Here is a 23,785-nt window from a genome sequence, read left to right on the forward strand (position 1 = left end):
TGGGTGGCTAAATACCTTTGGTCATATAGTGTGTTAGAGCAAGAGGCTCCATTTTATTTTTTTCCCCCCAAGAGAGAAGTAGAGAATTGGCAACCACTTTAAAACAAGCACAGTACTATAGATCATGTTTGTATATGTGTGTGTGTAACCTGCTTACTTCGGATTGCTCATCGTGGGGTCCTTAGTAAAAGTGAAATAATTGGCGATGTTCTTGTCGTAGGGCAGCCAGCTGTGTGTTCCAATCTGTCCTTTAGAGCTCACAGTCACCTGGTGTAACACACACCCATGACACATGTTTCTAGATTCAAGAATTTGTTGGACATATCTAGATATATACAGTCTCTCACAAAAGTGAGTACTTCTCTCAATACTGCTATACAAGCTGCACATTGACTAAAATATATCTAAGTTTCATTTCTATATTATTGTCCCTTGAGAAGACACTAAAATGTAATAGATCTTATATATAAGATAATATAAGATGACGCTCGTCCCTCACCAGCACATCGGACCCCGGTATGATGAAGGAGTGAGTCTGATTCCTGGGCACCATAGCCTGAACTAGAGGCACACCATCATTCACCACCTGCAGACAAACAGAAACAGAAAAACACCCGTTTTCATTTACGTACTCTTAGAAACCCGGCGTGTTCAATGTCTCCAATAATAGTGAGTTCTGACCTCCACGAACGATCTCAGTTTATCCAGCTGCTCAAAGAGGTTGGGAGGCAGTGTGTCGATACGTGCCTGCCGTCTGGATGCGCTCTGCGCTAACATACGGGGAGGATGCGGCTCCTAAAGCGCAACCATGCACGGTAGTTAAATTATATGCTGTTGAATGCTGTATTGCAATAAAAGAGGTTATTGCACGCATATAGAAACGTGTTTTTCGCCGTTACCTTGAGAAGCTGACAAGGTGTTTGCCCAAAGTTACTTATAATGCCCTCCAAAGCCTTGCGTTCAGTCTCATTGGCTATGGCATCCAGATCCACTGCACCTGAGGAGGGAATACAGAGAACAGTACAGAAATGACTGCCTGCTGTTATCAGTGTAGTAGGAGAAATTAGACTGGGAATGGGAGATGAACCCCTTTAATATTCATCCATTTAAGAATATTCTGGCATACAAATATTGAATGAATATACATTAAAAATATGTGTGAACAGTAGTAATTGATACAAACTGCAGCCAGAGAGCCCGAGTGTCTTACCTTCATATGTGCAGTAGTAGAACACGTTGAGCGCCTCCACAGCGGCAGACCCACGCTGTTTATAGCCAAATATCAGATCAATCCACTCGTGCAGGTGGGCAGACACATGCTCACTCTCCTGAAAACAAAACCACAACACGTGTGTGTGTGTGTGTGTGTGTGTGCGAAAAAATGCGGCAGGCTACACACGTGCGAAGGCTGGTGAAGCCTCAAACTTTGTGGTTTCTATTTGTATATGTGTGAGCCCATGCTGATGTGCCCGACTGTGCATGTGTAAGTGTATACATGTCTGCTATGCAAATTACAAGCGCCTGGCGATGTTTTCTGATGAAATCTTCTCTTGAAGAAGCCCAGTTTGGCAGCACCACATCATTCACTTGGTCCTGATTTACCTGAAGACAGCCCAAATTGAACCCTGTAGAACAAAATAATGTTTTTTTTTTATATTAATAGATTCAGATACCTTCCTATACTGTGTTTTAAAAGAAATCATTCATTTATTCAACTTTGTAAATGTTTGATCCTGGTCAGGACCATGGATCCTTGGGGGAATGTAGCATAGCCAATACTTCAATTACAATGCTTCAAAAAAAACGTGGTTTGAAGTTGGTTTGGAGTAAAACCAGGGAAAACTATGTGTCCATATGAAATTCATTATGGAAAAAAAAGGAATGCTCTGTGATGATGTATACCGTTCATGTTTTGCAGGAATTCTGGGAAGTAGAAGAACTCGGGGATGAGCTCTTTCACATCGGCTGGGCTTTCCATACGAGCCTGCCATGCTGCTGCTACTGAGTGAAACTGTCTGTCTGCACAGTCGAACCTGCACACACACCAAAAACACATACCCAGAGACAAAGCAAAATGCATCAGAAGGCCAAAGATATTCATTCTTAAAAAATTGCCATACATACAGCACAAAAATAAAACCTAATATCGATATTTAAACACTGTAATTTAAGATACAAGGTGAAATATTATTTTAGGTTAATTATTTAATCCAATATGACCTTGGTAGTAAATGATCAACCGCCAGGTCTGGGCAAATCACAAGAGAGCACAACTTGCTCGTGTGCAATACTGCCATCTACTGGCTAATCATGGTGACACTACAAATACTCCTGGTATGCCTTAAACTTGAAAGCAGTAACTTTATATAGCTTTAAAGCAATTATTATATATATTTGCTGGATGCTACAGCGTTAAGAAGCCTAAGGGTTACAGCAAAATTAGATCTTTAGATCTTTAGTTTTTTGGGTATCACTACAAGAGCAAAAACTATTTTTTGGAGATAATTAGAGATGTGACATGCAGGTTCATTATTGGGACACACAACAGATCAGATCCAATCATGCAATACATAAATATTGCCATTTCTTTGGCCAGAACTGAAATTAATTTGTATTGTATTTGTAATGTAATGTTTTTATAAAGAATATTTTTGAAATCTTTTCATTTTAACGTACAAAAAACATTAAAAAAGAATTGTAAAGCTCTGTAGTAAGATATTAAATAGATATTAGATGTGCATCGAGATTGGCTGATGCTCAAGGTTTCAGTATTGTTATTTAAAAATAATTAATGGCATGCTATCTGTAAAAATACATTTATTGATTGCATAAAACAATTGCTGGTCAAGTAAAAGGCAGTCATGTAAAAACAGTCATAAATGCTTTGCTGTGTGTTGCCAGTGCGACGTGTGACCTACTTGCCGCTCTGCAGCTGGATGTGGAGTCTGGTGAAAGGCTCCATGCGGATCATGTAGTGCATGACTCCTGCTGCGTTGGAGTAGTGTGTGCCGTAGTGGAACTTATCAACGGTGCCTGCGGGGTCTTCAAAGCTCTCGTACCTGCGCATGCGCACGCGTAAACACACACCCATTCAATTCTGTTCCACCTTAACTCTCAGCAGCCATCAGCAGGTCTAGACTAACATTCTTTCATAACTATGTACTTTTTTTCCCCTTTTAGTTTTAGTGCAATTACTAAACAATTCACTGCGGTTACAGAATTACACCTCAGAATGTATTAATAAATAACATCCAGTGGGTTTAAAGGTTAATCATTGTTGAACAAACCAGAATGTGTCACAGAACATATTTCTTTTATATTGTACTCCAATCAGACTATACTTCAGCACAGGCTTGGTCTTAACAGTCAGGTATCAATGATACATAAAGAACAAAGTAGCTCACTTCTCTCTGACATCCTGGGCATGACGAGGGTTCACCACTCCAATGGGTTTAGACAGATCTCTGAACACAGCCGGATCTTCTAAGTCCAGTACACTAGATGTGTAGTCACATAGCACCCAGGGGAACTGAAACACACAAACACACAGGTGTGTATGAAGTAAAGCAAATTCACTAAAGGCTAAAAGACACTACAAAAAGGTAAAAGAAGAAGAGTTTTACCACAGGGTACTGAGAGAGATCGTTATAGGTGCGACCTGCAATGGTGTTGAGCTGCATGAGATACTCAAAGTTGGAGATCTCTCTGCACACCCATTTCTGCACGACATACAGTCAACACAATAAATATGTGTACAAAACCAGGGCAAAAAAAATATCCAATAAAATGAAAGACTGAAGACATACAGAAAAAACACATGACATACTACACAAACAGATACATTAAGTTAAAATCATTGTTTTTCAGAATATTAGACTGTGTTTCAGTTCTCATTAGATAAAGATGAAAGTTAGTATAATACCTGAGTGAGATTGGAGGCTTTGAGAAGTTCCTGAGGAGACCGGGAGCCGAAGTAAAACAGATTAGGAGGCCGGAGGCCAAGAATCCTGGTGTAGACTTTGTTCCGCACCTGTGGTGGTCAGAAAAAGCAAATGGTGAGGGGAGTGTATGCAAAACTTTTCCACATATCCCATGTGCAGGATGTGTGAGATTAGTGCGAATGATTAATGGATTGAGCTCACCTTCTTCCTGAAGTTGATGAAGTAGTGAGCCTGGTCGATAAAGAAAAGCTCGAGCGCCGAGCGCCGCAGGTTGTAGCGTCTCAGGTGGACTTCTCTCAGCTGATTTAGTGAGCGCTTGAAATCGAAACCTATGCCTGCACAAAACACGCAAACATCAGCTGAATACGTTCGGTTTCCACAGATTCATTTTCTTGCTCTTCAAAGTTTACACTATACCAACACGAGTTGGTATAGCAAACTGCACAGCACATTCTTTAGCTTACAATAACCAGGCCTGCCTTCTCCGCAACGTCTGTGTGTGAAAAAAATGACTCAATCCATTACAGTGTCGTTCTATCTATAAATATCATCTAAACTATCTGGAATGCTGTACCCACAGGCAGTGAAAGTACCCTAATTATTTACTTAAGTAGATTTATAGTAGTTCTGGTGAAAGTTTAAAATTCTTGCTGTATGAAAGTCATTCTACAAGAAAAATCACATACATGCTGATTACTCTATGAACTCTATGCTAATAGCTGTATGTCTTGAGAGTAGAGTGTAGTGTTTGTGAAAATGTAGGACTGTTAGGAATTTAGATCACTGAAATCGTCCGATCGGCTCACAACTTTTTAAAGAGAAATACTGTAGATTACGGTAAGTAACAATAAAAAATATAGAAACCCTCAATAGATACATAAGAAACAGACTTAAATATAAAAAATGCTATCAGACATGCAGTTTAATGTATGCCATAATTTCTCCCCAAAGTTGAATGAAGTAAAAGACCTCTTTGTTTTATTTCCAGATATTTTTCCACACATATATTTGCATAAATATATACAGGATTACAGTCTTTTCCATACCCTCCTCTGTCTCCTCCTTCTCATTGCTGGCATCATAAAAGTAGATGTGGTGTGTAGTAACTTCAAGGCGCCCCGTCACCACAGCTACTATAGTGATGAGCTCACAGTCCTCAGAGAGCACAAGCTTTTCCTTTTGGCTCTCCTCCTCCACCTCCTCCGCCCTGACACACACACACACACACACACACACACACACACACACTTCAGTCATCTCTGTCACTCACACCCCAATTTACCCTCTGCATGTGCCGGGGCTTTAAGTATTTTCCAGCACATGTGCATTATGTATAATTTGAAGCTTGCTAACCTACACTTTGCAAATCTATATTTTGTGTGAATGGGGCTGCTTACTGGCTGTCAATAAATAGAAGGTCTTCTTCCTCCAGCTGGTCATCTTCCATGTCACTTACTTTAGCTTCTTTAGCTACAGCCAGTGGGAGGGGCTCGGTGGAGCTGCGAGGGCTTTCGGCACCTACAAACCACAGACAATGGATTTAGATACAAATGTCCTGCACTCGAACGTTATATATCGACACGACTAACTATACAATCACATCAGGACTGTTTTGAAAATTTTTGAAACATAAAGAAACATTTTGAAGGTTAAGTATATAGGACACCGCTGTAAAGTAAATCTAAAATGATATTCAAAGTATGACTATTATGCAAAGCCATGTGAGCAAAGATTTATTTCGTATTAGAAATGCATTCATCAGCCACTGTACTGGGAGCACCTATACACCTGCGATTTCATGCATGTAGAGCGCAGTGCATAATATTATACAGATAAAGAACAAGAACACAAGCAGGTGTCTCTAGGTGTCACTATATGTACATTGCTGCATTGTCTCGTTTCAAGATCATATTTAGAAACAGGATTGAATATGAATTGGTGGTCATTTCAATATGTTTGTTCCAAAGTCTATTATCATATATATATATATATATATATATATATATATATATATATATATATATATATAAAATGTATTAATAGAACAAAGTTTTTACTAATTTCAAGTGAGCGCCTTAAAAAAAACCTCACTTGGAGTGAGCCCAATCTAATAACTAAAAACATGAAAAAAACAGCTGTGTATTATTCAGCTACATTCAAGAAAAGTGAATATACAGTATATAAAAATTACAACCAAAGATCTGCATCATTACTCCAAAAGATTTCAATGCTTTGCAGCTGATGACATGCACTTCTACACATGCAGTTCCCATTAGACAAGAAAAACACATAAGCATATGTTTTGCGGTAGTGCAGAAATGAATCTGCACTTAAATATAATTTAAGTGTGTAGTTATCTATATACATATGTAGCGTATTAAATACATGCTCCATATCCACTGTGAGACACACCCATGTTATCCCGAAGTGCGCTAGCCTCGCTGTGAGAGTCGAAGTTGTAGTTGGGCACGAGCTTTAAACGCATCTTGGAGTACGTCTCTGCACTAGACAGCTTCCACTTCACTTCTGGCTGATCCCTAAGGCATAAACACAACACAATTAATCAAATGTACTCTTTCAATTGGACTCCAACTCCAATTATTAGGCTCACTATATTCTAGTATTATACAGATACTAGAATATAAAGCAACTGAAAATGTATTATTATTATCATGAAGAATTAATATATATAATTACATAATTATTACTGTAGATTACTGCTTTAAAATAAAGGCACTCTTCCACGCTCTTTTAAATAAAAAAAGTGAAATAGACATAGAGAGATTTGATGTAAGGACAATAGATTCACACACACACACACACACACACACACACACACACGCACACAAACATATACACACACCTGTTTGCCCAAGCTCCTCTCTCACTGGTGAGCAGCCTGCGAAGGGATTTCCAGTGCTTCCACACCACCCCCTGCTGGCTGTTGTTTAGCTTCTGTGCACCCACATAGCGTCCGTTCTCAATGCGTACGCGCCTCAGGTATGGGTCTACTATCAACTCCTAAACACACACAAGAAGGAATTAAAACAGGATGGTGCACTAATCTATGTGGTCTTCATTAACACAAAGCACAGAAACATCATTTTGTGTCACTGTGCTGCTGATAGGGGATGACTGAAAAGAGACCTGAAACTTGGCTCTGACACCGGCTTTGTCCATGTTGTTCTTTTCGGCGGTGCTCATTAGGTCGTCAAAACACGAGTTCCAGAAGTTGGACAGCAAGTCGTGGCTTTTTCCAAAAGTATCCAACTCGTACTGTTGCATGGTGGGTTTCACCTAGAAATTGGAGGGAAAAAAAAACAAATACAGAAATTAGAAAGATTTTAATTAATCATGGAAATCCTCCTTCAGGCACAGAATAACAATAATCTGGAATTATAGACACACATGGTGTACATAAACAAATACAGAAAATTTGAACCGAATGAACAGATACAATCCATTCGAACATACACCCACACACACATTCAGACATGAAATGCTAATATAGTGTGTGATTTGTTTATGCAAACAAAGTAGATTAATGACCGTGTTGTCATATTCTGCTCGATAAAGCTTCTCCAGAGCCAGCAAGCTAGACATCTGTTTAATCGAAATCCAAGATTTATTTCACAGCTGGCAGACGCTGCATATAAATCACACCTTCTCCTCTGCTTTTATCTTGAGCTGGTCTAAATATGGACTTCATTCCTATAGTATACAAGTGCATACAGGATCAGTATCCTCCTCATAAAACAATACCCATGTCCACTAGTGATTCATTAGCCAGATCAAATCCAGCACAGGTCTTCATTATTTTGGAAAACTGGAGACAGCTGTGAAAATGAGTACAGGTGATCTTTCTACATGTGAACTGAAGACAATTTAGGTTCGATGCTAACTGCAAAAATAAACTTTATTTATTTATTTTTTCTTCATTTTTAGTTGTGGAACAATCCTAATAATATATGCCTCATTTACATTTACCACATTTAGCGGATGCCCTTATCCAGAGCGATGCACAAAAGATTGCTTCAAAAGAATGTCGTTTGAAGAGAGGCTGTTCGGACATCTAAGGTGAAGTTCATACCACCACCAGAACAGAGAGGAGTCTACCTCTTACCCTGTCAGATGGTGGTGGTGATCATTATACCTTAGCTTTGTTGAACTTCCGAATCTGAACCTCAAAAGATCTGAATAATTGTTCTAACATTTATCATGCCACTACATACAGTTTTTTTATGCATCTCTGACATAATGCATGAGCCTTTTCAGTCTCTACTCACATGGTTGCAGTAGAAGAGCTGCCACTCGGCTGTGCTGCAGTAGGACAGCAGGTCCTGGGCAAAGGTGGCACTGCCGTTGGTGGGAGGCAGGCTTGGCAGAAGCAGCTGCAGCTTGGTTGGGTCAGCATGCTGATCCAGGAGTGTGCGCACCACTGGCACTAGTGGCCTCAACACTGCCTCTAGACCCGCTGTGCCAGCCATCAGAGCTATACTTTCTACAGGCCACAGAGTGGCACCCAGACGGCCCAACAGGAAACAGACCTCCTCCCATGAGAGGCACAAAACTGTCTGCAGTAGACTGTGCAGTTTCACGCATGCCATCTCGCACACCTGTACACACAAACAGTGCAAATGCAGAATAAACAATCAGTGTTCATAAACATACAGTCTTACAAAGCATTGCTCTCACTTATTATACAGGGTTATGGACACCCGAGCAAATCTCTAATACTTGAACAAATAAATCTGGAATACTTATGCTTGATGGCTAGGTGTCCACAAACTTTTGCTTAAATACTATAGTGTATATCTGCTGACAACAAGAGACTTTTATCATAAGCTTGTTCCAGGGGGTTCATTCTATGGATGATTTTGGGTCCCCATTTCCCTAATTAGCACATTTCCTAATGAACAACTTTTCGTTTTCTAAACTGAAATTATTTGTCACATGTTTCGTTGTATTAAACCAGGCGTTTGGTGAGTGTGTGTCAGTTTAAAATGTGCTGCAATAATGACTGCAGATAAAAACCAGAGGCACCAAAGTCCAGGGCATCCAAAAAGTGACTTTTAGTTTGGAGTGTTAAAACTTTCCTTTCAACAACGATCTTCATAATGAGGTGAATTCTCAGTTCATTTGTTCGTAAAATGTTTAATCAGCCAATGAGTGCAAATAAATTAGTTTAAAAACCCTCTTTTTTTAATCGCAGCACCTTTCACACTAATCAGTATTAGTCTTGATTAAATGGCAATATGAGGCTTATTACAATCAATTCCTTCCATTTTTTTTTTTAGTAGATTTCCCTGAATTCATAGGCAATCAGGCAAAATTAACCACCCTGTTAGTTTTAGGTGCAAAACCTGATTACAAGAAAAATAACTTGTCTTAAACATCAGTATTCTATTATTACATATCAGCACCAGGGTTCAGGAGAAGCGCCGTTTCATTTCACTGTGTAATGCGTCGACTGTATATGGTTGAAATCACAATAAAAGCTTCTTGACAATATTATAACAAAATGATTGACTAATTGGCATAATTCTAATTAAAAATGGCTCATGTTTAATGCTAAATCTTGACCTTAAGGTCAGTTTGTACAACTACACTGGGAATTTTTTGTTTTTTCCTCTGAAATGACTTAACGTATGCCATGAGAAAGGCTGGCGAAGATGGTAGGTGTTATAAAGGTGATCATAAATTGTGTGTGCACACGTGTGTATATTCTTTTTAATCTCCAGCTGTAGAAAGAAGGCTCTGTGATAAAGCAGAGCAGCAGAATGCTGACATTATAATTTGACATGCCCTGCTTTTAGTTTTTCTCTAATGGCTCTCCACTCATCCTGCAAAAAAACAATCTTCTTTTCAAAGGTCAAATGCAAGAAGCTACTTCAGAGCTACTTGGGAAAGTTCACAGTGATTCAGAGTGTGAGTGCTCGAGTGTGTGTATGTGTGTGTGTGTGTGTGTGTGTGTGTGAGATCGTGTACCTGCGAGCTCTGTTGCTGTATGTAGCCAGTAATTATCCACAGGCCAATCTGGGCCATCCGTTTGAGCTCTGCAGCACCAGCTGTTGTAGAAGTGGTGTGCCATGCCTGCAGCCTATCGAGCAGATTCACCACTCCCTCAAAGATCTGATAACACCCAAACACACACACACACACACACACACACACACACACACACACACACGCACGCACACACTCCAAAGTAAGAACACATGAAGACTAGAGAAATACTATTCATTAACATTTGAGACGGTCAAGGAAGTGTCTACTAAAGTGTGCAATAACAGGAAGTTACAGCATTTCTTTATACACTGACTGCAAAATGGCATTCATAATATACACTTTCTTTAAAAGAGAGAGTGTATGTGCATGTATAATGTGTATAACAGCAGTGTACAGCTACCAATAAATTACAATATATACAAAATATAATCAATTTCTCTGAAGTTTAAATCTGACATGCGCATTAAAACAGACTTTCAGAGAGACAAATGATTTTCTAGTATTTCGATGAAAATTCCTTCCCGTGTGTAAGTTTGATGGACGGAAAACGATAAAACACTTGTGTCTTGTACCTTTTCGCTCCACAGTGTTTGATTATCCGTGCCCTCGGCAAACAGGAAGTCCTGCAGCAGCCTGAGGAGGCGAAGCAAGGATGGAATATGAGGCAAAGACATGCCCTGGGAGTCCCGCAGGTCTGAAAGAGACGACTCCAGCATCATCTCCAGAAGACTGAAACACATAGTACATTTACAGAACATACAAACATATCAATTAATCAAAATCCATTAAAGCGAGAATCTAATATTTGTAATGTCCGCGTTTAAACCAACGCGTTGCTGAATGCTCGATTCTTATTGGTCAGAAATTGTCGATAATATCAGCTCTGACAGTAGTTCAGGCTGCAAGGTTTGAATGCACTTGTCTAACATCTATCAAGATATCGAATTCATAGTAACATCTATTCTAACATCACAGACATCGATGACAGATGTAGCACAAACAGATTTTCAGTTTTCATCACAAAGTCATCTGGACTATGAATCTTTGCTTTGTGGTGTTTTTTCAGCAACACGAACAAGAAAATGTTTTAGCAATGACTATAATCTAAGTGATAAGAGAGACTAATGTAGTTGATCGTTGCTTGTCATTTATCTGTATCAATAGATTGATTATTCCCATAAGTAAGCATGTGACTGTATGCATTACAAATAAAAATAATGAGCAAATGACCTTTAAACATTAAGGTCATTTGGCCATATTATTTAGGAGATATTTCAAAACACAGATTGCACACACACACACACACACACACACACACACACACACATACACACACACACACACACACACACAGCTGAGAGATTTCAGTTAGCTGACTAAAAATAGAACATGGAATTTTAAACATGCAGATAAATATTATTAATAGAAAACAAACTTAACATTTGCTCATGACTACTTGCAGCGATACAGCAACAGATGTTTCTTATCAGCTATCTACTATGTGACTGGTATTTCAGAGCTTTTCAGAGGATTTCAGAGTTTGCACACATAAGTGGTATTGCCAGTTGTGAAAATGCGGTTTCTCACCTGCGCTTGATATCATCCGGGGGGCGCACGAGCTGCCAGGAAGAGCCCAGTTTGGTGAGAGCCGAAAAAACCTGCCCTCTCTCTCTCCACACTGCATCCTCCGTGCCTTCTGTGCCAGTCCACAGAACTCGAAACACAACGTTAGTCAGCAAGTTGCACAACTCCTCCTCTGGGGCCTGCTAAAGAGACAAAAAGAGAGAGACAGATAAAAAGAAGAGATGTGTTGAGTGTTTAAGGGCATGGAAAGGCTCCACTATGGCCTACGCTCCTGTTGTCCAGTAATTGGTTCTACTAAAGAGTGGTAGCTAACGTAATTACGTGCATTAATACAAACTAAAGGAAACGATCAAATTATAATCACGAATTATGTCCAAACAAAGTGTCTAATATAAAAGTCTGCTGGACCAAACATGAATGTGTTCTTGTGGACTTTCTGTAGACCACAAGAGTATTATGATAACATGAGACATTTACGGCAGCTAAAAAAGAAGACTTTGTTCGAATGTGTGTAGCAGGTTGTAGTGGAAGCGTGTGTGATAGTTACAGCATTGTAGTGTGTAGCTCCACTGGAAACTACAAACCAAATCAAAATCTCTGTTTTGTAAAAATCGACAAGGAGACTTTTTTCTTTCACTGATTGTTAAACCTAAACACATAATCTATCATAATTATTATAAGGTCCTTCACAGGTGTTTCACTTTAGGTGGCAGTACCTGTGGGTTGGAGTTGTTGGAGATGGTATCAGCAGTTGGAGGCTCAGTGCAGTAGCTGGTGTCATCCAGCACATTAGACAAACTGGAGCTCTTGCGTGCTCTGAGGCCAAGAAAAGGCTTGTTATGGTCTAGTGGAGACGGCGTATCTGGAGTCTGCAATCCTCTATGTCCTCCCAGCTCCAGCTCCAGCGGCGAGGTACCGAATGGTGAGATCGGCTGATAGAGACCCTCATCCTCTTCTTCCAACAGCTGTGACGTGGATGGCGCGTCCACCATGTTGGACAGGGATGACGAGCGGCTGCCCTGTTCCACCGAGTCAAAAGACTTGAAGTTCATGGAGTCACCGAAGCTCTTCAGCTGACCTCCTGCAGGTGGAGACTGTGACAATTCCATAAAACCTTCTGTAATTTCGCGGGATCTATCTTCTTCTTCATCCTCGTCCTCCTCTATTTCCTCTCGCTGGGAGCTGTAGGGGATGAAGACGTCAGACCGAGGGACGTCTAGCATGCTTTCATCCCTTCGTAGCAGAGGCCTGGAAGAAGTAGGCTCCAGGGAAGTGTGAGGGCTGGATATGCTGACGGTGCAAGATTCATAGGACTCTTTGATGTAGAGTTTAGTTAGAACATTCTGCCAGCCAGGCTGCCGGGCCAGCTGCTTTATGTAGTCCTCGTTGGAGTAGATCAGGTAGAAAAGCTGCAGGTGGATTGAGATGCTCAGAGAAATAACAGCTCATAAAGACATCACTGATATATAAGCATTCACTGCATTTGTGTATTTATGATTACCATGGACATGAATTCTGATGCTTTACTTAATTTCTCTGCACTAAAAAACATTTATTTGAAACTTAGGCATGTGGACACTTCTTGGAAAGTAATGTATATAAACTTTCATTTATATTTTAATTATAATTTTGTATAACTCTTTCTATAAAAAAACAAACAAACAAACAAAAAATCTGCTTTGAATGAGGGAAGTGTTTGTGCTAATGCATTTGCAATGTAGTCAGTGTAAGGTAAGAGGTAAATGCCTGATGTTTAATTGGGCAAATCCAATATCAGTATCATTCTCAATATTCCAGAGAGAGGGGTGAGAAAACAAACAGATAACCTTAAACACGGAAAATCCCTAGTCAAAAACAAAATAAGGAAACGGGACAAGCGTCAGTACCAGGAGACAAAGAACGAGGAACTTTTAAAAACAAGGCTCAGACTTAACCATATGAAATGCTTGATAATACATCTGAACAAAAAACCAGGATAATTAGAAGCTTGACATTTAATACCTGAACTCAGTTGACAAACACACCAATAACCAGACAGGGGGGAAGACAGGACCAGAACCAAAACAAAAGCAAATGCCATGCTCACAAAACAAAACATGAACTGAGTGCTCGTGGCTTTTAGAGCTGCACCACGTGCTGGGACGTGACACCCTCATGTTCAGTTTCCACACAATAGATGGCAGGTTCAGCTAAACAGGTTTATCTTTTTTTTTTCTAGGTCAGAGAAAAATGCCAAAATCCTTATCCATGGTAATCACTGATACACTACATATGTGAGATTAGATTAACATGGTGTAGAATTACAGTTCGCTTAAAACAACTAATTTCTGAGACACTATACAATGACCTACTCAGTATATACACACATTATTGAACAATGATTGTAAAAACCTATTACCACGGTCTGTTTCTAGCCTTTTTTGTCTAAAATGGTTTTGCCCCTTCCACTACAATGATCAACCCCCCACACCTTACAAATCCTTTGCAACCTTCCATTAAAACGTTAAACACATTTAATAAAAATCATAAAAAAAAATGCCAGAATTGAAGTCTGTAAACATATACTGTACATTAAACTTTACATTTACATATACTGTACATTAAAAGTTTAATAATTTAAATAGGCGGCGGCGAGCCAGGCGGCGCACACTGGTGCCCACCAAGCTGGTTGGACCCTAGCCCACCGTCTAACTTGCCTATGCATCCGATAAATTACCTTGCGACATATATCCAGTCGGACGGTGAGATCAGCTCGATGGGACAGGTACACGACTGCCAAAAGGTCTTTGAAGCTGGGTGATTGATCTGCAAACCACACAGACAACATGTGAAGCAGAAGTTCATAACTATGCCATACTGACTGGAGTCTCATTGCCACTAAGTTATTTACCTGTAGCCAGCACCTGCTCGTACAGGCAGCGGACGACTGTCATGGTGACTGGGACCTCTTGCAGGAAGCAGACCAGGCCCAGGTAGGTGGGCTCTCGCAGCTTGATGCGCTGTTTTCCACGCTCTGGGACTCGTTCGCTCTTCAGCACTTTGTACATGATCTGTAGAGCAGCATGTAGAATCAGAATGCAGCTCGGGATATACCCAGACTGGATATACAAACGCAATAGACAGCAGGAGAAAAGGGCTGGAGGTGCTCACCCTGAACACTCTTTCACGTGCTTCATCACTAAAGCTGGGCTTCAGTAGCAGACAGTAGAGCTGCTCCACACCCCACTCCAGGAGCACAGACAGAGCCTGAGGGCTGCTCCTCAACACAGCATACAAAACATCCAACAGCATGATCGCCTGGACACATCGAGAGAGAGAGAGAGAGAGAGAGAGAGAGAGAGAGACAGAGTGAGAACTATTTAAAATTAAACAAACAGTATGTCTTGTGGTTAACAAGGAGGAAGTGGTTAAGAGTGTAGAGAAAGATGGGAGAGAGAGAGAGATGTGTTAGAAATAAATAAACTCTGTTTATGCATATGCCTTGTCTAGCTTCAGGAAATTAACACAACACAACAGATTAGAAGAAGACAGACAAGAACATCACAAAATAAAAAACAATAAAGTTAAAGAAAAATATCAGTGTATATATACATACTTATTCATAGGCAAACACACATGCTATTATGAAGTGGGAAGAGGAAGAAAAGAAGTGGAAAGTAATTCCTGAAGTGATACAAATACACTATTTATATACATGGACAGATCAGGCATAACACTATGACGTTATAACATTATGAGTGGTGAAGTCAATAACGCTGAATATCTCTATCATGGCACCTGTAAGCGGGTGGGAAATAATAGGCTGCAAGTGAACATTTTGTCCTCAAAGTTAGAAGCATGAAAAATGGGTGAGTGTAAGGATTTAAACGAGTCTCGAAGGGCCAAATTGTGATGTCTAGACGACTGGGTTAGAGCATCTCCAAAACTGCAGCTCTTGTGGGATGTTATAGTATAACATGTTCCACCAAAAATAACGATTTATACTAGAATATATCGGCATGTATGATATGTATGTTAGTATCTGTACCTGTAAACACTGGAATAATTGCGGTTACAGTGTGTGAACAAGAGTGTTAAGAACTAAGACAGAGCCAATGTTTTACCTGCTGCTGGTCTTGTACTACTACAGTGTAAGCCAGAATACTGTGCAGCTCCCTCGTAGTGGGAGACTTCAAAAGGAAATCTTTCAGTAGATCAAAGAGTGATGTCTGCACTGTCTTCTTCTCATCTGACAGAGCACTGCCATCCTTCTCCACACTAAACACACACACAAGAACAGTTTGAAAGTTTTGTTTCACAGTCTAGGTTCTGTAACTGTGCTGTCTGGTGTTCTCTGTAATCACCTGTAGTGTGACCGAATGGAGTCCAGGATGTACTGAACGCCATACTTTCTGCGTGTCCTCTGCTTGCCCTCCTTCAAGACAGAGGACAGATACTGCACATGGCCTACACACACACACACAAACACACTTATTTTATGGCTCATGTCCTTCCGCTTAACAGCTCTTGAGGTTTAGCACGCTGGTCAGAAACTGTGCTTAAGGCTACACATTTCTATAGCAGTATTTCTTTAACAGTCCAACTTTACATGCATAACAATATGCCTATTGGAGGAGCTTTGCTGGGTATTGCTAAATAATGATAAATCGTTCAGTCGTTAATGGAACAGGCTGGACCGGCAGCATTTACCGAGGCAGACTGCAAAGTGACAGTGGCTCCAGATGCGGAAATCAAACAGGAGGTGCTGGTAGAGCTGAGACAGCAGAGCGCTGTTGCCATCACTGGAGACCTGCTCCAGTAGCAGCTGACATGCCATTAACACACTCATATCCATCATACTGCTGGGCACCTGACACACAGAGAGAAAGTGAGAGTGAGATAGAAACAAAGCAAAAGCAAGATACAAGTCTGGCAGAAACTGAAACCTGTTGGTTATGGCATGGTTTTCAGATGGAAGAAGTCAGCTTTTTTTATACATCAATGAATACTAGACAGATGAAAGCCACAGTCCTCTATTAAACGTGACCTAATACACGTTTTCTTTTTTGAGTTGGACACAGAGACAATGCCTCCATGTGCCGTGATAATTCAGTGAATTTTCATCCATATTGCCAGTGTGTTCTACCTTGCTGAGCATGGCTCCGATGATGGGTGGCCCATGGCACTGGAGGAGACTTTCTTGATTGACCGGGTGATTGCGCAGCATGTTTCTAACCATGAGAAGAAAAGCGGCCACGCTGTTCCTTTCCAAACGGCCTTCTGATAGATTGAAGGAGACAGCAAAGTTCAGAATGAGTAATACTGCATATATTTTATATATATATGGTCCATTTTGACACGAGGTATACAGATTACTATTATTATAGCTATTAAATGGTACTTCAGTATGTCTGTTAAATGAACTGTAAGTCTTTTAAGTGATGCTGACGTTCATCAAATGCACCCATTATGAACACTTTAAACTAAATGAGTTCAGATTCCTGATTCGGAGTAAAATCTTTCCTATAAATCCGCCTCCATATTTTAAAAACTGAAATACGAACCACAGGATTTTCCCAGGGGGAGCAACATGCCTGCAGGACCCCTGGAGGAAGTGAGATCTGGTCCCAGCAGGTCAGAGGTCTCCTGCCCAGCATTGTCACCCTGCTCCAGCACACACACCTGCTCTAGGAGGGGCAGCAAAGCCCCCATTCCACCAACACAGTTCAGCACACCCTACACAAACACAACCAGGGGCAGGGATAAGGAAATATAAGAGTGCAGGATATACTCCCTTGTGTTCTATGTTTGGCTCTAAATCGACAAAAATTACTATCCGGCACACTGTATGTTGTCAACTAAACAAAACAGAACTCGAACCTTGACGTCCCAGTTGACAACCCTGTGTCCAGTTAGTCTGCCGTCATACGTATGGTTGGGAGACAGATCCAGACAGATCTGGTTTTTACAGGCCTGCAAAATACAAAACACACAACAGAAACTCAGTGTCTTTCATGCTACAGGGCTGCTGAATTTATGTACCTGTGGTCTCAAGATGTCGATTACATATTACAAATCATAACTGATTTTATAGGAAAATAATTAATTTTAGTGTAAATGGCATTGACCTGTGGCCGACCTTCCAATATTCTATTAAAACAACATGTGACAATCATTTTTTTAGGCAAAGAGGTGGTGAAGACATGGGGCAGTTCCTACCTGAGGTGTGTAGTATAAGAGGAGTTTACTGCAGAGCTCTGAGAGTTCTCCATCCGCTTTAAACAGGGACACGCTATTGGGACCTGCAGTGTGAAAAGCAGAGAACTGAATGTAAAAGTATTATGAAAGTATTACAAATGTACACAGTAGAAGCGCTGCACAATGTAGCATGTTCAAAACAAGAATTTTGGTGTCCTTGATGGATTAAACATAAAACAGAAACACTTGAGAAATAAATGTAGCTATTTAGCTTAGGTTAGATATCAGTTTATTGAGTCTGAAGTTCCACCGTTTATTTAATAGTAAGCTGTCGTGGAGGTTAATAATTAATGTATTAATTGTACATGCGTGCTTTGCTCGCTGTTATATTACTATTTCACACAGGTGTGGACATTTGTGAGCATTCATGTGAGAGAGAAAGAGAGATCCTCACCAGCCATATAGAGTGCACGTGTCTGTGCAGGCTGCAGTGCTTCGTGGCAGATAAAGGCTGTGGCCAGCAGGCCATCCAGTGATGATGGTGAGCCCCACTCTGTGTCCTGTAGTCCTGCAGGAATGGTATAGACAGGGACATCTCTGCCCAAACTCCAGCGTCCTCCCCCTCCTGCAGCAAACGAGGCTGGAAAAGACTGAGAGCGGGTGAGAGCTGGAGGACCAGCGGACATGGAGAATGCCAGCTCAGGTGAGTGTACCGGGACAGGCAGAGTCGGGGAGGTAGTGGTGGTGGTGGTGCGGTGACCCGCTGAACCAATACAGCAGGATGTAAAGGGCTGGAAGATTAAAAAAAGAAATTAGTTCAACTTTATTGGCATTTTCTTTTTTTTCAGAACAACTAACATTTATAAAACTGAGTGGTTAAGGTTTAAGCGCCTTGCTAGAGGGCCCAGTAGCAGCAGCCTGGTGGTCCTAGAATTTGAACTTACGACCTTCCGATCGGAAGTCCAGCGTTTTAAAGAGCGGTTCTACCAATGAACGGCACTGGATCATTACCTCACTGAGTGTAGGGAAGCGCAGCTGTGCTGTCTTACACGAGTTTCCGTCCACATAGATGGTGACCAGGTTCTGTCCGAACGGCCTTCGACCTGAGATGTGCACTATAGCTAAGGAGTGCTACAGGAAAAGAAAACAGCATATTTAAAAGTGCTTTATGTGCACTAGGCACATTAATATGTGTGGTATATGGGTACCTACCCAGACACCATCGTTGAGGGGAATTTCAGGCAGTGAAACTGCCATGTACTCCTTCTTGGTGCACACAGCTACCACCAGTACTCCCTCCATGGTGAAGAAAGCCTCAAACCCTGTCCCACTTGCCGTGAAGAAACTACGAGAATCAATTTGTAATTGTCTTAAATTGTTTTGAGGACCCTCACACATATATACTGATTAAAAAATATTTATTATATTTCAAACAATAAAAAAATAAAACAAAGTAAATGTAAAGTGATAAATCAGTATTCTCAGTATTATTATTCACTAATTCATATAGTGGCATGTTTACTCCATACTTTCTTAATAGAATATTATAATACTATATTTATATGCAAAAAACCAACCCACCTGTAGAGCTGCTTGCGGCGAGGACCCTTGGTCATGCGGAGTGTATTATCAGGGACATTGACGTGTGACTCTGAGTGGTGTTGCTGAACTGGAGGAGGAAAGTTGGTGTTGAGACACAGCCAGGCGTGAAACGCAAAGCCGTTACCCGGCCAGCGGTGAATGGCGGGCACCATGATGCCAGCCATAGGCGGCGAAAGGTCAAAGTACTGCAGAGCTCTGTTGCCCGTGTGGGTGTGCGCAGCCATTGCAGCGAGTGCCCGTACGGCGCGAGTGCAATAGGGATGAGGCGATGAGCCTGAGTTTGTGCGCAGCAGCCTTAAAAGTCTCTTCAGGTGATGAGGGCGCAGTGAGAGTGAGCCGAGCTCCTGGACCAGGCCCAACAGAGCGTCTGCACACTGGCGCTCAAGCCGCTCGGGACCCTGGTTCAGCACATCCAGCACAACATCAACCAAGCCGGCTTCCACGGCCACAGAGCGGCACGCCAAAGAACCGCGACACACGGCCAACAGCCATTCACACACCAGCAGCTGCAGAGAGCGAGAACCTAGGTCAGGAAGCCACTGCAGAAGCAGGAGCAGGGGCTGCTCGTTACTGATTCCCAGCGGGACAGCCTGGCAGTGTTCCCTTCTACTGCCTGCAGATGAGTAACGAGATAAGACAGGATGGAGGACAAGGGCAGAGAGAGAGTGAGTAAGAAACAGCATGAGAAGGGAGCAAATTAGAAAAAGGAAAAAAGAGAAAGTTTGAGTGAAAGGAAGAATTTCGATTCAGTTCAGTTCACACTTCCATCAAGGTCACATTAGAAATTTCGACTGAACTGTGAGCGAGTTTGCATACCATGCTCATGAGCTCCTGGAGGAGCCTTTTAGTTGGCTGCCCTTGGCTTTTTAATACATCAAAGAGTTGAGAGTAGCCTATGCGCTCCTTGAAGACCTCCTGCAAAGGAAAGCACATTGAAAAAAACCCTCTCACGACCTCTTCAGAAATAGAGCAACAATTTTAACAAAACCTATGAAAATGTTTTTCATTGCACAATTTTTACTCAAATTAAAACAAACAAAAACTAAACAGCCATTACCAAATATTATAACTTCACAAGGGGTATAAATGAGGCCTGGCACCATTCCGGCACTGTGGTTTCATATAATTGGTTTAAACAATGTGAATAAGATAAGCTACAACAACTTCTCCTCTGTATGTTTACCAAGCTTTCAAACCTTCTCAAAAGATCAGAGAGCTAAATGGCTAGAAGAATATGTGAACTTCAAAGGCATGATTGGGAAGCGGAAAATAAAGGGGATTTAATGTAGTTGTGGTGTGTGTACACATACTGTGTGTGTAGAAGACTAAGAGCACACATACCTTGGCAGATGGTGAGCTGCTCATGATGGCAGTAAGGACTCCAATGGCATGCACTGTAATGCAGTCAGAACCTTTTTCCCAGACCTAAAAGCACACACATGAGCCGAGCTGCCAGTTTATTATATATACCTACCTATAAAATACGACCTACCAACTGTAGCCTGGCAACTGTTACACTTGGGGCTGTTATCATGACGCTACACATTACCATGTGTTACTGTAGCTAAATAATAATAAAAAAAGCCTAGACTTCACAATAGGCGTCATTGATCACATCGTTGCCATAAAAGGCAAATCACAGAGTTGAGAACTAAAATAACGACACCTGAATAGTCTGAGTGCCTTCTGTAATGCAGCAGCAGCATGTTGCCTAATATTAGAACTCTTCTTCCTGTTATACATGTAACACTCTTGCTTTGTCTTAATATACACTTCTCACCATGGCTGGTTTCCCTAGTTTTTAACACTTACAACTTTACACTTAGCCCACACTATTTCTACATCTACCTAATCTTTTACTTCTTTGTTTTATGTAACACTTTAATTACTCTTATTTCCTCCATATTTTGCTTGGGCATGCAAAGGAACCTGTTTTGCCTCACCATGCTTTCATTTATGGTTTGAAACTGATCATTCATGTGGAATACAAAGTGAATTTGTGGAAATACCTGAAGTTTCATGAATCACATGCTCTTCATAAACACCTGTTAGTAACCAGTTGGATGAATGAGGCCCAATGTTAATAGAATCATATATTCCTTTTTTTTGTTTCCCATTTACAGCTACATATCACACGTTTGCACATTCGTGTACACGCACGTACCAAAATTCGACATCAAAATAGGAAATGCATTTAACTTTCATGCATCTCTAATACAAAACACCAAACGCAGGATTACCCATGACGCCATCACCAAACACATACCCCGTCTGTCCATATGAAACGAGTTACATAAAACAGCACATGCAGCAAACCCATGACCCAATGCAGCAAAACATGAAGAGTGACACAACTACACACAGATGTCTAGGTGACACACACACACACGTTCACACCAGACATAAAACCCATGCACCCAAGCACAAAAAAATCGCTCGCCGACAATAAACTCCCCCTCCGTATCAGAACAAAGTCTAAAAGCAAGACTCCATATCTTGTTTTTCCTGTGTGCGTGTTTGCAGGTCTGTGTGTGCAGCAGGATCGCATGCACATTGATATTTGTTGATAAGAAGAAGAAAAAAAAATAGGTTTGTGCATGTGTGTGTAATAAGGAGGGTGAGTTTCCTGTGGACGGGCCCTCGGGGGAAAGTACCTGCTCCACTTCAGCTTCTGTGAGCAAACGCATGGTGAGTTCGCACTGAGCCTCATACTCTGTTCTACCCCTGCTGCTCTGATAGAGCTGCAGTGCGTGCGCGCACACACACAAATATGAAAAACACACAACGAAAAACACAGACGGTCAGAAACATGTTCAGCATTAAGTACAGTATTTTTTTTATAATATATAATGAAAAAGGTGAAAACGAGAGACTTAAGAAGCGCACAGCACAAAAGCAAACTGTTCCTAATCCTGAGTTTATATTATTACCACATCACAACTACCCAAGTTTCAAAATCCTACTGTTGAAATATTTAACAGAACTTACTCCCTCCCAACCCCTCTCTCCCTGTCCGTTTATTTTTTCTTTTTCTTGCATACACAGACATTTAATCTCTCTGTGCGTACTGCATAAGTCAAACGCAAAGAGTAAAGACAGCCAGACACACAACTAGACAGTAAAATACAGCTCAATGCAAATGGGGAGATAATCCTCAAGCAGCTCTAAGGATAGGAAATAGCCCTGAGTGAGTTATAAAAACTTAATCGGTGCAAGTTATTAATAGGATATTTATATAACATTAACCAACATTAAGCTCATAATGTTTAGAGGGGTTTTTTTTGTGATAATGAAGGTATCTCTGTGACACCTAACTTAAATATATACTGTATGACATAGTAAATATGTATAAATATGGTATAGAATGAAATTCCTGTTTTTTTTTGTATTTTTGTACTGTAGCGAGGCAGCAAAAAAAAAATGAATACAAGTAGATTCATATAACTAATATACTCTAAGGACAGAAATATTGGGACACCTGACTTTCCCCAACCATGAGTGGCTATTACCACAAATTTGGAAGCACACTATTGTACAGTATATGATGTCATTGAATTCACCCTTCACTTAGATTAGGAGACCCAAACCAGCTCCATGGGTTGGAGTGGAAGATCTTGAGTGACCTGCTATAGAGCTCTGACCTCAACCCTATTAAACACCTTTGGGATAAACTGTAAAGCTGACTGCCCCAGACCTCTTTACCATACATCACTACTATATGATATTACTAACACACAAAATCTAGGGTTAGGCCTCATTTCCCCTAAAGAGTGGAGGTTATTCGAACGACAAATAGGGACAAAATGTGGAATAGGATGATCAAAATGATCAAATCTTACACTCAGGTGTCCACAAACTTTTGCCCATATAGTATTTATTGGCAACTTAGTGGTGTCATATTAATATTTAAGATTTTACTCCTTTTTTTACGAGGTTGTGCATTTCTGTCCTGGCCCTAAACATGCGATAGAAAGTGTGTACACTGACCTTGCTGTTTTGGATGAGGCGAAGAATGTGCTCGAAACAGTTATTGTTCAGAAAAATGGCCTGCAGCACGGGTCGGTCGGGACACTGCAGAATCTCCGGGATGGCATCTACAGGAGAGCACAATGTTAAACAAATCTACAGCCATAGACTCACGTGAACTTGCATTGACACTCAAATGAACAGTCTTGGTGAAAGTTGAACTAAAGCTCTCTGTTTTGAAACTCAAAATGTAACCAAATACAGCCCTTCCCTTCAGGGTTCGCTTCAAAGCCAAAATCTCCAAAACACAAATCTTGGCGAGATGCTGGATTGAGACAGAAGGCTTTCTAAACAACTCTTTTGATTCTGATTGAATGGATGATGGTGGTGGAGCACGAACAGCGGGCATAAAGAAATCTCCATAGTTTAAGATCGTTGCGATCGATCGTTTCCTGGTTACAGCAAACAAGAGAATTCAAAATTTCAGAAACATTTCAGGAAAATGG

At 40.9% G+C, this 23,785-nt stretch overlaps 1 protein-coding gene across 1 annotated transcript in view; it reads right to left on the minus strand.

Moving 5' to 3' along the window:
• Positions 1–23,785, minus strand: part of nbeal2 (neurobeachin-like 2) — a 50,366-nt gene that overhangs the window by 5,880 nt on the left and 20,701 nt on the right. Inside the window, exons 9-48 of the mRNA XM_046848005.1 lie at positions 23,301–23,407; positions 21,968–22,054; positions 20,655–20,738; positions 20,106–20,228; positions 19,293–19,903; positions 18,924–19,056; positions 18,723–18,842; positions 18,166–18,502; positions 17,733–17,815; positions 17,394–17,486; positions 17,078–17,249; positions 16,660–16,793; positions 16,224–16,383; positions 15,878–15,980; positions 15,638–15,791; positions 14,685–14,831; positions 14,425–14,584; positions 14,251–14,339; positions 12,251–12,943; positions 11,538–11,716; positions 10,523–10,679; positions 9,930–10,073; positions 8,228–8,557; positions 7,089–7,238; positions 6,805–6,962; positions 6,354–6,478; positions 5,339–5,459; positions 4,988–5,148; positions 4,143–4,276; positions 3,923–4,030; positions 3,624–3,719; positions 3,405–3,529; positions 2,919–3,059; positions 1,903–2,033; positions 1,516–1,625; positions 1,211–1,328; positions 900–997; positions 682–795; positions 500–586; positions 158–267 (exon numbers count right to left, since the gene is read on the minus strand). Coding sequence (XP_046703961.1) covers positions 158–267; positions 500–586; positions 682–795; positions 900–997; positions 1,211–1,328; positions 1,516–1,625; positions 1,903–2,033; positions 2,919–3,059; positions 3,405–3,529; positions 3,624–3,719; positions 3,923–4,030; positions 4,143–4,276; positions 4,988–5,148; positions 5,339–5,459; positions 6,354–6,478; positions 6,805–6,962; positions 7,089–7,238; positions 8,228–8,557; positions 9,930–10,073; positions 10,523–10,679; positions 11,538–11,716; positions 12,251–12,943; positions 14,251–14,339; positions 14,425–14,584; positions 14,685–14,831; positions 15,638–15,791; positions 15,878–15,980; positions 16,224–16,383; positions 16,660–16,793; positions 17,078–17,249; positions 17,394–17,486; positions 17,733–17,815; positions 18,166–18,502; positions 18,723–18,842; positions 18,924–19,056; positions 19,293–19,903; positions 20,106–20,228; positions 20,655–20,738; positions 21,968–22,054; positions 23,301–23,407 — 6,487 coding nt within the window. The remainder of the gene's footprint in view (positions 1–157; positions 268–499; positions 587–681; positions 796–899; positions 998–1,210; positions 1,329–1,515; positions 1,626–1,902; positions 2,034–2,918; positions 3,060–3,404; positions 3,530–3,623; positions 3,720–3,922; positions 4,031–4,142; positions 4,277–4,987; positions 5,149–5,338; positions 5,460–6,353; positions 6,479–6,804; positions 6,963–7,088; positions 7,239–8,227; positions 8,558–9,929; positions 10,074–10,522; positions 10,680–11,537; positions 11,717–12,250; positions 12,944–14,250; positions 14,340–14,424; positions 14,585–14,684; positions 14,832–15,637; positions 15,792–15,877; positions 15,981–16,223; positions 16,384–16,659; positions 16,794–17,077; positions 17,250–17,393; positions 17,487–17,732; positions 17,816–18,165; positions 18,503–18,722; positions 18,843–18,923; positions 19,057–19,292; positions 19,904–20,105; positions 20,229–20,654; positions 20,739–21,967; positions 22,055–23,300; positions 23,408–23,785) is intronic.

The sequence above is a fragment of the Silurus meridionalis genome, chromosome 4 (assembly GCF_014805685.1).
Source record: "Silurus meridionalis isolate SWU-2019-XX chromosome 4, ASM1480568v1, whole genome shotgun sequence".
NCBI classification, from domain to species: Eukaryota; Metazoa; Chordata; class Actinopteri; order Siluriformes; family Siluridae; genus Silurus; species Silurus meridionalis.